This window comes from Ruditapes philippinarum, unplaced genomic scaffold (genome assembly GCF_026571515.1).
Source record: "Ruditapes philippinarum isolate M1 unplaced genomic scaffold, ASM2657151v2 ctg3263_1_1_1_1, whole genome shotgun sequence".
Taxonomy (NCBI): domain Eukaryota; kingdom Metazoa; phylum Mollusca; class Bivalvia; order Venerida; family Veneridae; genus Ruditapes; species Ruditapes philippinarum.
The window spans coordinates 11,995-27,271 of NW_026865274.1; the positions used below are offsets into that span (position 1 = coordinate 11,995).

Genomic DNA, 15,277 nt, shown 5'->3' on the forward strand with positions numbered 1-15,277 from the left:
GTCAAAAACCTTGACAGAGTTATGTCCTCTTGTCTGTTGATGAAGGTCGTGATGGTAAACAAGTATGGTCAGTTTCAAAAGCAATACCTCCAATGGTTTTGAAATAAAGTGAGGTGGTACAAAAAACTTAACCAAGCTCAATACACTTTCTAAGTCAAAAAAGGGCCATAATTCTGTCAAAACCTTGACAGAGTTATGTACTCTTGTCTGTAGATGGAGGTTATGATGGTGAACAAGTATGGTAAGTTTCAAAGCCATACTTGTAATACTTCTGAAATAAAGTGGGGTGGTACGAAAAACTTAACCAAGGTGTGACGCCGACGCCGACGCCGGGGCGAGTAGGATAGCTCCCCTTTTCATAGAAAAGTCGAGCTAAAAATGAATGTATTCAATCAATAAGTATCACATTATGTGCGATTAATACCCGACTTTGCAGTATTTATCGCGTGACTAACACAGTAAGGGCTATTTTTGCTTATGTTGACCCCTTTTTGGTAATTTACGTGGATTGTAAGTGTCCTTTGCAGTGTGTGTATAACTGTCTTTATTCAACTCACAATGTTACTTTTAAATACATTTTTCAAAATTTTCATAAAAATAATAATGAATCTGGAGGCATCCCGCTTTAAAAGTCCTCCTATGCATTGTATAATCAACTTTTATTTGTCTTACCAAATCTTTGTATTGTCTTAAGAAATGTAATTAGATATTAAGATACTATAGTTAAACATTCTGACTTCACAATTGTACAAAAATAACTTTTAAAGCAGCACAACTCCAGATTTATGAACAAATTATCTACATATATGTAAAACTCAAACATTTTAAGAAAAACATTTTTTGAAGTTATAAAATTTCTGAAATATATTGACATGACAGAATTGGACAATTTGTTTAAATATTTGATTTGATAAAGGTCTGAAAGAATAATTTTAGTGCAAAATGTCATAACACTTGACTCAATCTGTTTTTCCTGAATACTCATTTAAGTTTTGCAAAATTGACCTAAAAATAAAAAAGTTTTTCGGCACTTTCAACTTAAATAGGACTAACAATTAAATTTCAATTTAATCTTTAGTATATTTCTTAATTATCTTTTCAATTTTTTCCTCTTTTAAGTTCTTCTATTTATCTATGTAAAATTTCATTCTCAAGGCGGACTTCCTTTAATACATATGCATGACTGAATTAAAATAAAAGTATCATCACATCTACATGTTACAGGGCTTACTATTATTGCATATATTATGAATTATTTTTTTAGCATTTTAAATGTATATGCATATTTTGTCAGGAGTAAAAAACCTTAGATCTTAGCTCAAATCATTTTAATATCTGTTCACTTTAGTATGATTCAAATACTTCAAAAATTGTTTATGAAAATCATTTGTTTACTTCTTATGTTGAGCAACTTTTCAAATTTTCATAAACAAACAAACATGTCACATCAATCTGGAGGCATGCTGCTTTAAAACTGTCTTTCCCATCAACTTTAATTCCTACCTTAAGATCAAATCTTTTAAATCTAGAAAAAACAAACATTAAGTTGAAACGTTTGTAATTATCCATAAATAATAGTTCGAATATCTCACGAAAACCCTCTTCTAACAAGCAGTTGGGAGAATTCTTCTTTATTTTTTGTTTGTTTAGAAATAGATAAAAGAATTTTCTTCATTAGAACATCAGTAGCTAGACACCCATTTATTTGCTCTCTGTTCATTGGAATGCACATATTGATTCTTCATCTAATGACTCCCAGCACGAAAAACCACGTCTAGCAATGCTATTCGGCAGTTTGAATCCAACAAAGCAGAAGACAAAATCATTTCTGCTCCTTTTTTGTCTTCTGCCAACACCAGATTTCACGTTAATTTAGCTACACTTTAAAAAACAGCACTTTACATGTAACATGTGTACACTTAAAATCATCAACTGATGTCTACTTTTTTCAAGAAATCACTTTTGATTTCCTAAAATATCTTCAATATCATACCAGTTCGCTTCCGAAGCGCCACCGGAAGTTGGAACGTCATAGAAATCAGTGTTCTGATTCGGCGCAGTGTCTAAAAGATTCAAAATATCCTCTTGAGAAGTACTTGATTGAGGGAAACTACTCCCTTGTTGTGACGTCATACCGTAAGGTGGAGTTTGTCTAGTGATAGTACTTTGTCCCATTTGTTGCGTCATTTGCATTCGTTGCTGTTGCATCATCATTTGTTGCGCATGCGCGTTGCTTTGCATCATGGCCGCCTGCTGTGACTGCATCGGGTCCATATGCATTGTCCGCTGACTTTGATGATGCATCTGCATTTGAGCAGCTGTTGCCGAATGTCCATCGGACGAGAAAGATCGATATTGCATCATTCCTGCAGACGTGGTCGGCACGCCGTGCCGTACAGCATGTGCCGACATCGGGTTCATACCTCTTGGCCATTCTTGTGGCTGCCGAGGATTACCAACAATAGGCTGTGAGATGTTAAGTCCATCAGGTCCAATGTTAACATTTGGAGGTCTTTGATTTCTCATAATTGCACTAGTATATGTGGGGGCGTTGGGCGGCCTTTGTGGCCGTCCAGTCATATGATGAGACAGAGCACCCGGAAATGACGCCTGTCTCTGCATTGACTGATTTGAGTAGTTCAGTTGGGTCTGAGACAAGGGCATCCCCATTTGTTGTTGTTGCATGGCTGACATTTGTGCAGTCCGCATGCCATTTTGCATCTCACTAGCCTCACTTTTCACAGAAGAATAACCCTGATTTTGATGAGTATTTGTTTGATTCACCATGTTTTGAATTGTCTGCAGCGGATTTGGTCCCATGCTATTTGAAGGAATTCCTCCATTCATGCTGTGCTGCATCTTGTATTCTGGGGGTGGTCGATTCATATATTGCTGCATCTGCGCCTGCCTTTGATCCGTGTGCATCTTACTTTGCATCATCTGCTGCTGTTGCTGCTGCTGCTGTTGCATTGTCATTTGATCACTTGGCATAAACGTTTGAGACTGAGAAGAATTTGGAACAGCACTTGGCGGCGATGCAGCGAAACCTTGTTGCTGGGTGAGAGAAATGTTTGGGAACGGTTGGCGAAGTTGAACATGCTGTGTCTGAGACATTTGCATACGATGAGAACCATCCGAGACCTGCATATGTTGTGTTTGAGTTATTTCCATTTGAGGTCCTTGGTTGAAATGAGCAACCTGATTTTGAAGCTGTTGTAGAGATGAGGGACCTGTGTCCGCTTGAGAACTTGGGGTGTTATGAGCATAATGCGCTAATTGTTTATTTGTATTAGGGCCATACGCTGGCAATGATTGTTTACCTTGCGGATAACCAATACTAGGCTGATTTTGGTACGAACCACTATAATAATCCTGCGGCGAGTATCCATTCCTGGCAAAGTTGCCAGTTTCTGATAAATCACTAAAAGGGTCAACTGCAGACTTGACACCAAACTGTTCTTGACCAGGATGATGCTGTTGATGCTGCGCTGCCATTTGTTTCAGAGTTTCTGCAGCCAAACCACCTTCTGTCATAGGCTGAGCAGTGTGTGACTGAGTTCCCCGGTACTGTGGGGATCGAACCTGTGCCTGCCCCTGACTAGGGTCAACATACATATTTGAGGCAAACATATTTCCACTTGAATCTGATGATTTCAAACCACTGACATTTTCTTCAGTGTCCTGAACGTGTCGGTAAATTTCATCAAACTTATTTAATTCATCTATTATATCTTGAGGCAAATCTTCGTCTTTTTCAAAACTATTCAATATATCCGTCAGATCCGATTCATCTAAATCCGAGTTATTATTGTTATTATTAACACTAGAGTTTGGCTGAATTTTAGATTCGTCACTAGGCTCTTGCTTGCATTCTACATTAGTTTGAACATCCGTTTCAGTCTCGGTCTTGGATTTAATAGTCTGGTTCACAGTAACATTAGTAGAGATCTTTGGCTCTTGCTTCGAATTTCCACTGTTTATTTGATGAACTATATGCACGGAGACGCTGGATGAAATACCGCCATCTGTTGACGAGTTATTGGCGGAAGTGGCAAGAGTTTTAGCAGGTGGAGGACCATCATCGTCTTCAAAGCGGTAAACATTTTCTGGATGACTCTGAAGATGATTAGTGTTCTCCAAGGAATTGTTGTCTATCTTATGCTTTAGACGTTTCTGAAATGACAATTAAAATAAGGTTAACATATATAAGCACCAAATAAAGTATTTAGAAACGGATAATATATTCAAATGAAGTTATGTACTAGTATGACATCACTTAAGATATAATCCTACAATTTTTATTCTAAGATATTTCAAACAAGACAAATTTCGTCTGGTATTTGTTTAGTTATGACTTCAGTAAGCTACACCCTTTAGGAGGTTAAGATTTATTGTCGTTGTTGAGAGGTTACTGTTCTAGAGAGGTTAAATTCAGTGATAAAGAGAGGGCCTCTTTGCAGAGGATACACTGTACATGTATTACTTAGAAGCTGCAAAACTACAAATTTTGCACAAGATCTATGACTACATTTATCATTGAAAGTTTCGATATTGCAACGAAATGTGTCTTTTATCATATAAAGATTATTTACTCTCTTATTAGAATATTTCAAAAATGTATTCAAATATTTTCAAAGCGCTCGAAAGTATGTTCGGATGCATGAACCAGAAAAAAATCTTAAATTACATATTACATCGGAAAAAGTTAGTTTTCTATAGTGATTAAATTCCCCGTGTCGCTCTTTCTGAAAAGACTGAATTTAAATGCTGAACTATTTGCCATGATGTTCAAGGCAATTAAAATACAATAATTATAGGTCATATTTTACAGGGGGTTTACGATTTTACCCAATAAAGAAGGGCCCGAAATAAGAAAGTCTTAAAACTAGACTAAATTGCGAATTTAACGCGCTCGAGACGACCAGGTCGGCATCGGTAACGCACGTACACTGACATTAGTTTACCTTCTAAGAATGTTGACTAAAGCACGACCTGAAAACAGTGCATCTATAAATTTCTATAAATATATCAGTCCCTAATCTAGACGTACAAAAAAACGTACCATATGCTAAGCTTTAACCGCATTATATATCAATTTATACAAATGCAAAAATAATAAACAAGCCGGATGATAGGTGGGAAAAAATATTGCAGATGTACGATCGTTAACAACCCTGCATATTATCAGTATCTTGAAACATAAAATACAGCAGTAAAATAAGCATGAAGATAACGCTAGATCAACCACCTGTGGAAATCTTCAATTATCCGGCCCTTGTGCTGAATAAATCCAGCAAACATTCTTTTCTTGTTCAGATTTTTGACATACCGTTCTCCACAACGTATGCGTAGCGAAATATGAGATAATCTGACAAATAACAAGAAGAAACCCTGGCGTAAATTCTTAGTTTAATCGGGTTTAAATTACAAAGTACATCACTGACTTTCAGGTCCCTTGCGCGATAATTGTGTGCAGTAGATACATGTACAAAACAAAATTTGTTATACATGTACTTTAGTCTACTACTCATGTATCTTGTCGATTATTAAGCCTAACACAAACTGATAAGAGAATCAAATGTTCACTACATAACATGTGTGTAATTCAAATTTTTAATTTCCCCTTAAAATAAGAGGGAACAGCTACACTTTTTATATAAAATATTGCGTTTTCCATTCATACAATCGGCAATTAATGTGAAAACGCATTTATTCTGCAACGGTGTACATCGTAAAAAAACCAACCAGCGTTTTAAAGCTGATGAAATTTAATTTAAGTGACAGTTTATTTATCCAACTGTACAAAAAACAACCAAACGAACGCAAAAAAAATATAACAACAGAAAACAAATTCGGTACAAAGCGAAAACTTGAAAGGTAAATTTAATTGAGAACGTTTTTTTATAAACTTGCATAAGTAAACAAAAATAGACAAAATTCAGTTGCTGATAAGACAGAAATATAAACATTGGCATAAATAGTCGGAGAGCTTTCCTTCCTTTTTAGATAAAGACCGTGGTTATATTTAACCATTATATTGATACGAGATCTATTAAACAAGTATTTACATATCATGTTATAGACATACTTTTCGAGTAATGATAAATGCTTCACATACGATCAAACATATTTCAATGATCTTCAATTGTTTGATATAATTATGTAAAACATACTTATATAAAAGAAACATTTATTTTTTCAATTCAAGAATATAGTATTATGTAACAGAGTAAACGCGGCTCGAGTAAATGATGATTCTTTTTAATTTTTCCAAGTGACATGTTAGGGGGGAAAACGTTTGCACCAGTTTAACCTTTGCCTGGACGAAAATGCAGTTCTGTCCGACTTTAGCTTCAAATATTGCTCATCTCCGACAGTCCTACACAAGTTCCTTTTATTCCCACACACACTTTTTTTTCAATTTTCAATTTTAAAATGCCACAAGTATTTAAATTTAGAAAAACAAAAATCAAATCCGTTTCGGGTGCAGAATTAGTAACACATCTCTGTCTACATGCACATAATAAGAGTGAAAAAACACGAACAAAAAACATGAAAGAAAAAAAAATGAAAAAATACCAGCTTTGAAAAAAACAGTTCAGTAAAACTGTCTCGTTCACCACTATCCCTTTAAAACAATCTTTTATATTTCTTTACGTGTGTTTAAATAAAATCCGTATGCAAAGAGACAAATTTCAAAAAATCGTCCTCTATCTATAACACTTAGCAAACACGACAGTGTGTTTTACAATGTTAAAATCACCGAACTGTCTCACCCCTAATGCAATACACACCTTTCAAGTAACTTCGACTGATATTTGAACCCTCCGTATAAAGTCATGTAAAATGGTTTAAAATATCACAGAGGTGTTAACGAAAACAATTTTAAGTATACTCTAATTCACTGCATAAGATAATCTTAAACTAAACATTGATCCGCAAGCTTATAATAAAAATGTTGGCTATGTAAATAACACGGAACAAATATATCGCGAAATCAGAAAGGCCCGATTAGAGCAAACTGCGGATCGTTATCATTTTAAACTATCCGATATACACATGAAAATAATAGCACAAATGTAAGACTTCCGGGGAGCAACAGGCTTAAAGGGGGAAAAAAAAGCTATGTTACGAAAATATTAATCAGGTCGTATTTATAGCTAAAGTAAAATGATCAAACCAATAGTGTTCATTGTTACCTTTAATAATTATGTAGAGATTGAAATCAAACCAGATCTTTACACTGAACGCAGTCACGTGTACTAATTTCAGGTAATTCTTAACACAACAATTTCCTACACAGCCTGGCCATAAACCGCATTAAGGAGATAAAGTAAAAGTACTTAAAGCCAACACAACCAAAAGTCACTTGATAAAAAAATATTAATTCACCACCGTAAGTATGTACATATATATATATAGAAGGGGATATAACTAACCCAAAAATATGCAGCGTAAATGAAAGACGGTTTAAACACACGCTGTTGTACATACGGCATTTAAATGAGCCAAATGCCTTGAGCGAGAGACTGCCCGATGACCTTACTCTATAGCCACTCTAATGGCATGAACTCATGGCGAAGATAATAAGGGGTCAAATCACATTCAAATCTCCACACAGTATAACCGCTGATCATTGAGTGGAGGAATCTGAAAGTTAACCCAAGTTTAATCAAATAATAGCGTTTCAATATTGTTACAGGAAAACCCCGTTTATCTTCAATCAATGTGTACATGAGTTAGTTATACGCGGGTTTTATATGAAGTTTTTGCATCCTTATCAAAACCATTCTTTATGATAGCAAAAAAGGAAGAAAAAAACTTTAATTAACAAATAGTGGTTCTAACTTTACATACGTTTTCTTAATGTTAAAGTGAATTGTTCTGTAATGGAAGGTTTCAACTTTGCAATATAATTCATAATTAATAAGTTGATAGTATTTATTATCAGACATAACAATAAACCACGGCAGAATTATATATGGATGATGTTGGCAAGTGTGAGATACATGATCCGATATTACATATATATGATTCATACAGCACGAAATAAATTGTTCCAAAACATGATATAGTTTTTCATATGATCATATTTAAATGTTCATTTAAAATAATTTTGAACTTTATCCAAAAAAAAATATTAAGCGATATTTTGTAGAAAATATCCAAATGATACATTTCGATTGTTTATTTAATAATACTCGAAAAAATAATAGAAAATGTGCCCATTTTAGACCAATTCACTTTAAAATTTACTGGAGTGACCGTATTAGCAAAAAAGTGTTCTTGAAGTGGTGTATCTGTTTAAGAAATAATTATTTTTACTTCAATGTAATAATCAACAAAAAGAAAATGATATGCAAAATAAAAACCTAACTATTATAAAGCTATTCATCATATAGTGCATAGAAAGAAGGAAATCATATAATATAAGCAGTTATCTATTTCCATGGAAATTCGAGCGAGTGCACGTGTTTAACACATTCCTGCTAAATTGTCACTACGAATTCACATTAATTTCCAGTGTCTTATCACGCCAGTCAATTGCGTATATCGCCGTTTCCAAGTAATTCTATACCGTAGTGATGCTTTTCCACTAGAAAATAAATGCAATTTAGCTTAAGGCTTCTTATTAACAATGGTATATCCACTTTCATCGATATACCTTAATATGGAAAAAATTATTAAAAAGCACTCCTGTACCAGAAATAGACAATTGTAGTTAATTTCACCAAACAACTAAGACTTATTTACATGCCGACAATAATTTTTAAGGAGCGTCTTTTTCCCTGTATAATCTATCGGTAATATTTCGTTTCAAATGAATGTATCAGTATTTATCGCATCTTAACTAACATGTACGTTATAACAATATCATTGATATCGAATAGATATTGTATTTGGATAAATAATGTCTTTCCACGAAATGCAATACTTTGTTGGTGTTTTTTTCTTTATTAACTTGAGAGTGGTTTTATTACCCTAATACACTCTTAATCACCGAAAGAACGTTTAATGAGCATGCAAAGTAACTCATCAAAGTGATAATTTCCGTTCCTTTAGCACCACATTATTAATTTGCTTAGATTCAATATTTATAAGCACTAATTATTTTACATCTGATTTCTTATAAAAGTCTGTTGAATTTAAGTCTAATAGATAGACTGTATAAATCCTTACAGAAAAGTACGACTGCTGCACAGATTTTTGTCATAGTCTCATATTTCTTAATGCAATTCCACTACTGTCACAGATTATTGAGTAAATTCCAATAATTAAACAGAATTAATGTACATAGCAAATATACTGGAGAGGAACTAACAGTCAAAAATAAACTGCATATAATTCCTTAATTAATAACAATTAACACATAATTACCAATTAACATTGATCACCCGCTGTTTTAACGTGACAAATAAGAGGCTATATGTTTTCAATCCTATTAGCTGAATTGACTCTACAAATTTTCTGCGCCCTGTATACCGGATCATGTTAAATTTAGTTACACATCGCTGACGATTATTGAAATACGCTGTAAGCAGATCTCGCGATTTGATTGGTCGCGAACAGAAATCAGAATGTCCCACTACAGTGCGCAGGTCGATCAACACAAGCATCTTGTGTGAACCGATGTACACAGAATACGAACGATCATGTACGCAGTTTTCTTGGTTTGCACAAAGGAAATGTAAACTTACCGCTACGTTTTGATTTCGGTGATCTGAACCGCTATTGTCCGCCTTTGATTTGCTCTTTGAAGCCTTTTTTGCTTTACTTTCAAGCCATTTTTGACGTAATACCAGGGCATGCTGCCTTTCTTGCTCATAAATAGACCTCTGTCCGAAATCATAACGTTGCTGGAACCCGTTCTGTCGACGTCTGTACACTTCAAAACGTCGACGAAGCCTGTCAATAACGTCTCTCCTTTTAGGGGACATGTAGTCCCCCATAGTTTCATAAGAAGGCCCCGTAATTTTGTATTTTCTCCACTATATCAACTAATATATAAACTTACTTCATACAATGTTTACATATACGTCCGAATGTGGGACACGGCTGCAACCGAAACAAAGCAGATTATATTTAGATCGCTACCGTTTGAGCAGACGATATGTAAATAAACAGTAAATATTTCCAATATATTTATTATTAAAACAAAATCACTATTCCTTATGTATGTTACTCCATGTCATATAGAAGCTGTGTGTGTGATTCAAATGTCAAACCTCCAATACATTCATTAATAACACAGGAAGCGAGATAATGCATAACAGTTCGCTGACTGATTTAGACCAGTCGATTTCTACACGAGGGGGTGTGTTAACTGCGTGGGAAGTATAACTTTTAATGTATGAATAAGTATGAATTGGGTCGCGTGTATCTTAATATTGCGATCAAAAGAGGTGGAAATGATGAGTAATTTATTTATTCTTATAGAATGTATACAGGTGTAGCATTTTAACAAAGATTGTGCCGAATTGTTAGTCATTTTACAACCGTTAGTTTAACTGTTTGTCTGATTTAACCCCGTAGGGTACATGTATTTATTGTATGACAGGCGCGTGTCTATGTCAACGATGCTACTTGTAATAAACATTATTATTGACTTTTGATCGTGTAAATTCGACCTTTGTGTAATGTGTAAAGGAGCGGGTGTTAGGTCGGAATCGGACGGGGTTTTAAAAGAGTTAAATTGTACGAGTATACAAGGCGATATTAAGCTGCGGACGACAATCTAAAAAGTAATGTGTTACTTCGGCGTACGCAAAGTTTTGATCAGGTTAGCCAAAAATTACGATAACAGACATTTTATTATACACTTGTTCACGGTACATATAAACAGTCAGGGTATGTATTTTAACATACAAATCTTTTATGATGTAAATTATTGTTTTGTTTTTACTTGTAGGGTCTAGTACAAAACAATTTGTAATTATTCAAAATATATAAACACGGTTATGTTGACCTTTGTTGTGATCTGAGTGGGACAGAAAAAAATAAACAAATACAGTATACACGTCAAGATTTTATTTACTAAATCCGTTTCTTTTTAAATATTTCATTATTTTTAATCAGATAAATTGAAAAACCCTCTACTTCTAATGACTAACACATATATAGCTTGTTTTAGGGGGAACTCCGGTATTTTTTTTACGGAACGTGAAACCGCGTGTTTGAACAATAAAGATTTTCACTTTACGAAATACAAGTCTTCGGATATCACTATCTAGGTCTGTAGGTACCTCACTCGAATGAGCGGGTTAGATACTCTTTTATCCATTGGAAAATAATGAAATATTAAAAAAGTTATGACAAAAAAATAAAACCGTGTGGATTCATTCATTCATTTATTTATTTACACTTCGTCTAGTATATTGACTAACAAAAAAGTAATAAAAGATAAATAATAACATACCAGATCATAACAGATATGGATCGTTCTCCGTTTACTTCATGTTTACAAATATGCTAGACATGTACATTACAGCAATGCAGGTGAAATTACTTTTAGTGTAATCACGTGATTTCCGTGCAAATTTCAGTTTCAGAAACTAGAACACGTGACTGGTAACAGATTGCAATTGTCAATCACGAGACAAGTCGATAGTATAATTATGAAGGTGGTGACGTGCGAAGTAAATATCTTAATTAAATTAAAATGAATGTTGTGCATTTTTTATATGGAAGATCTATACCATTAAAATTGAAAAGTTTTCGTTTATACTATGTGTGAGGGAAACTGGTTGTTATTCGCTTCCATTATTCGACTTAAAATTAAATTGTTGTCAACATTTGCTCCTTTGTTATTTAGGAAAGACTTGTTTTATTCTCTATCCAGATATGGCAATGGTGAGTAATATTGTATATACGCCTTCCATTCAGAAGTAGTCTATAATAGAATAAAATTTAATTCTTTCTGTCTTTGTGATACATGAAATGTGAAACCAGTAAAGACAGCTACAAAGAATTCAAGAAATGTATGTCCCTAAAGTATTATACCATGTGACTTGAATATCAAGGGAGTTGACTAGAGACTATCTAAATGATTTGGAACTCTAATGGAAGTTGAATTGCGCTTGTTTGGTCAAGACGTTGGTCGAACGTAACGTCGTGTTTGTGTTGGTTTGCAGCATGGCGGCGATTAAACTACATGTATATTCATAATAATGCGACGCACATGTTGCTTTTCGCCGCCATCTTTGAACCAAAGGAATGGCGGTTTCATACTGGTCCAACATCACTAACCGAATGACACCACAATAGTCAAACCACAGACAGTTCGGTAAATATTTAGTCCGACTAAGGATATATGATTCACGGTAGGTGGTCGGGGTCCTCATAGGATTGCCTTTTTTATTTAGCGACAGGGGGGTGGTGGGGAATAGGGAATGAAGGCTTGTAAGAGGCTGCAGGACACTACAGTAGCCATATGTATACATGTAGTCTGGTTTACCATTCCTTGCTTCAAAGTATAGTAGGTAAGGGACTAAACTAGCGGCGGCATTACAACTTTTTCATGATTTTTAAATGATCCTCTTTAGATAAAAATCATATAGATGTATATAAAAACATATATGTGATTTGTTGCACAGCTGATAGGAATTTGCTGTTCAGATGACGGTCCGTTATCACAAATTCCGTAGAGAAATGTTAATGGAATGATTTTAGCTAGCTAATTTTAGCGTTCAACTTTATAAACTTATTATGTTTAATTTTGAAATGGATAATTTCCGTGCATTCATGTTTCTGTAAAACGGGTGATCCCCCAGAAACACTGAAAATCTACATATCATAATAATTATGAAAATTGCAGACTCAGTTTGATTGAGTCTATTCATGAGAGATAATAAAGAAGTGCAATGATTCTCACGCCCCCCCCCCTTTCACCGGCTTACGCGCTGTGTTCAATTTAGGCTGGAATCTAATCCCGAAGGACAGGAAACATATATCAACAAAAAGTGAAGTACTTGGAAAGTTTTAACAGTTGCCACACAGCTCTTGACACCTGCTGTTGTGAAGTATAAAATGTGGAAAAGGGTGATCCCTGGAAGCACAGATTATAAAGATATAATATAAAAATTGCAGATTCAGTTTGATGGAGTCTGTTCATGAGAGGAAATGAAAAAGTACAACATTTCTCGCGTCCCCCTAGCACCGACTCGAGCGGTATGTAACCTTCAACACTTACTGAAATCAATACTCCCGAGGGACCAGAAAACTTTAAACAACACTGAAGGCAAGTACTATGTAACTTTTTTTTTACAGCAGCCACATAGATGCAACTGTACTGATTCCGGCGAAATGATGTCCAATCCTTTTTGAATTTCTGTGCCGATGAACACATCATTTTGTATCTTTTGTTTGATTTTTCTACACATATTAAACAGATGAAAGTGTTGGCACTGACTAATAATGGAGTTAATGAACTGCAGAGGTAAGTGACTTGTCTCATATAGATTATGATTGTATCAAAAGGTTCATGTATATTTCTGTTATTACATACATAATATTGATCTTTTCAACAAACTATTTATTTTCATAGCTCGAGATGGCACTAACATGATATTGAAACTAATTTGAAACCACTCCTAAGTCTGTTTCCTCGTACTTTCGTTGATGTTACCAGTACTGCAATCATAAGGAAACATGGCGATGAATTTTATGATAAACAGAAAATTTAGCGTGTTTGTCAATCGCATATTTTCAGCCATTTCTGGCAAACGTTGGGAAACAATTATTGCTGAATTAAATAGCAGAATCTGTAAAATGTCTCTCTCCATGAAGTTAGAATCCGGGTTCATCGGGCAGGTAAGAATTTATATTATACTGACACGATTGTCTGTGTTTGTGCAACAAATTATACTATGTAAAGCAAGTGGTCACCTTAAAATACTAAGCGGAGTGACCATCACACTTTAATATTTACAAAAAAATTCAGTACAAATGTATATTTTTGTGTGCTGATACTTCTTTTTATTATTGATATGTCTTTCTTTTTGAAATTCCACAGACGCTTTACTCCTTGGTTTGTTTTCCATATTTTGGCATGGCAACTTCTCCTCGATGGGTTTCTTTTAGATCAAAATAGTGAATAATGTCCTGGTCAACATGGGAAAATTTATATCCCTCTGTATATATAAAAAGAATATAACCCAAATACTTCATATCTCATAGAAAATGTATTTGCAGAAGAAACGTCCCAATGGCGTATCTGATCTGGGTCAGATTTGATATCTTTTGTAAATATGCATTTCTACGATGCCATAAGCTTTAGGAGACATTGGGAATTGGACCTTTCCGTTAATCAGTTATGAGTAAAAATAGGTAAACCGGTAGATCAGTAGTCAATGGAATCTGAGTAATTTCACTGAGATCTTTGAGTTATTTCCCTGTATATGTTCTTAACAAATGTTTTAGAGTATCAAACTTTTTAGTGAAACCTCTTTGAATATGAGTATCAGAGCTCTGAGCTGCCTTCCTGTTAATGTTATTATTAAGTAACGTCCCAGTGCATTTGAGTATTAAGTTATTTAGTACCCGATTTTGTGTTATGACATTGTCTATGTTAAAATTCAGTAATGTCCATTTGTGTGTAAGTTATTTGTTCCTTTGTATGTAAAAACAAAGTACCAGGACTTTGCGTTAATTACCAGGACTAGAGGATCATTCAATATATATACTAACTAGAGAAAATATATTTGTATTATAAATTGTCATAGGCTTAAATAATATTATATTTACATTAAACTTCACTTTTGTTACATATGAATATGCGAACTAAGGTTTACAAATAGATAGGGCTATTTCTCACATGTATTTTCAGGTGATTCCAGTGTATCGTCTTGGAAAGTCCACCAAGTATAAAATGTATTGCATGCGGTGTGCATTGCATTATTAACATTAATTGTAACCAAACTTTTCGCTTATAACATCAGTAACATAATTATATAATTTTATACATGTAATAATTTATAAGCAAGAAATGTAACATGTCATATTCAAATTATTTAAATTATTTTAATGGGCTTTGAACGAACGTTAAACATAAGATAATAAACTTTGTTTCAATATTACACTTGATTGACAATATTATGATTGATACGTCTATTTAAAGTGAGAACAAAGGTAATATTTAAATGAAGTTATGCACAGACTGCTCTATTAAACCCGATCAGACATAGCTTCATAGTTGTCAAGGTCATGTTAATTTCCCCAGTTTGTTAAGATCTGGTTTTGCTCCATTTCACAGGCGTTGCCGGAAACCCCACGAACAGTG

The 15,277-nt window shown here is 34.3% G+C and overlaps 1 protein-coding gene across 1 annotated transcript; it reads right to left on the reverse strand.

Annotated features, from left to right (window-relative positions):
• Positions 1 to 381: 381 nt before the first annotated feature.
• Positions 382 to 10,282, reverse strand: LOC132728463 (neurogenic protein mastermind-like). Its single transcript, XM_060714110.1, has 2 exons — positions 9,699 to 10,282; positions 382 to 4,173 (listed from the first exon to the last, which is right to left on the reverse strand). Exons 1-2 carry the CDS (start codon positions 9,948 to 9,950, stop codon positions 1,957 to 1,959), a joined length of 2,469 nt encoding a protein of 822 aa, XP_060570093.1. The 5' UTR covers positions 9,951 to 10,282; the 3' UTR covers positions 382 to 1,956.
• Between the last annotated feature and the right edge of the window lie 4,995 nt (positions 10,283 to 15,277).

Coding starts and splice junctions, on each gene's coding strand:
- LOC132728463 (XM_060714110.1), bottom strand. CDS start 9,950: ATGGGGGACTACATGTCCCCTAAAAGGAGAGACGTTATTGACAGGCTT. Junction 4,174..9,698: donor ACCGAAATCAAAACGTAGCG/GTAAGTTTACAT, acceptor TTGTCATTTCAG/AAACGTCTAAAGCATAAGAT.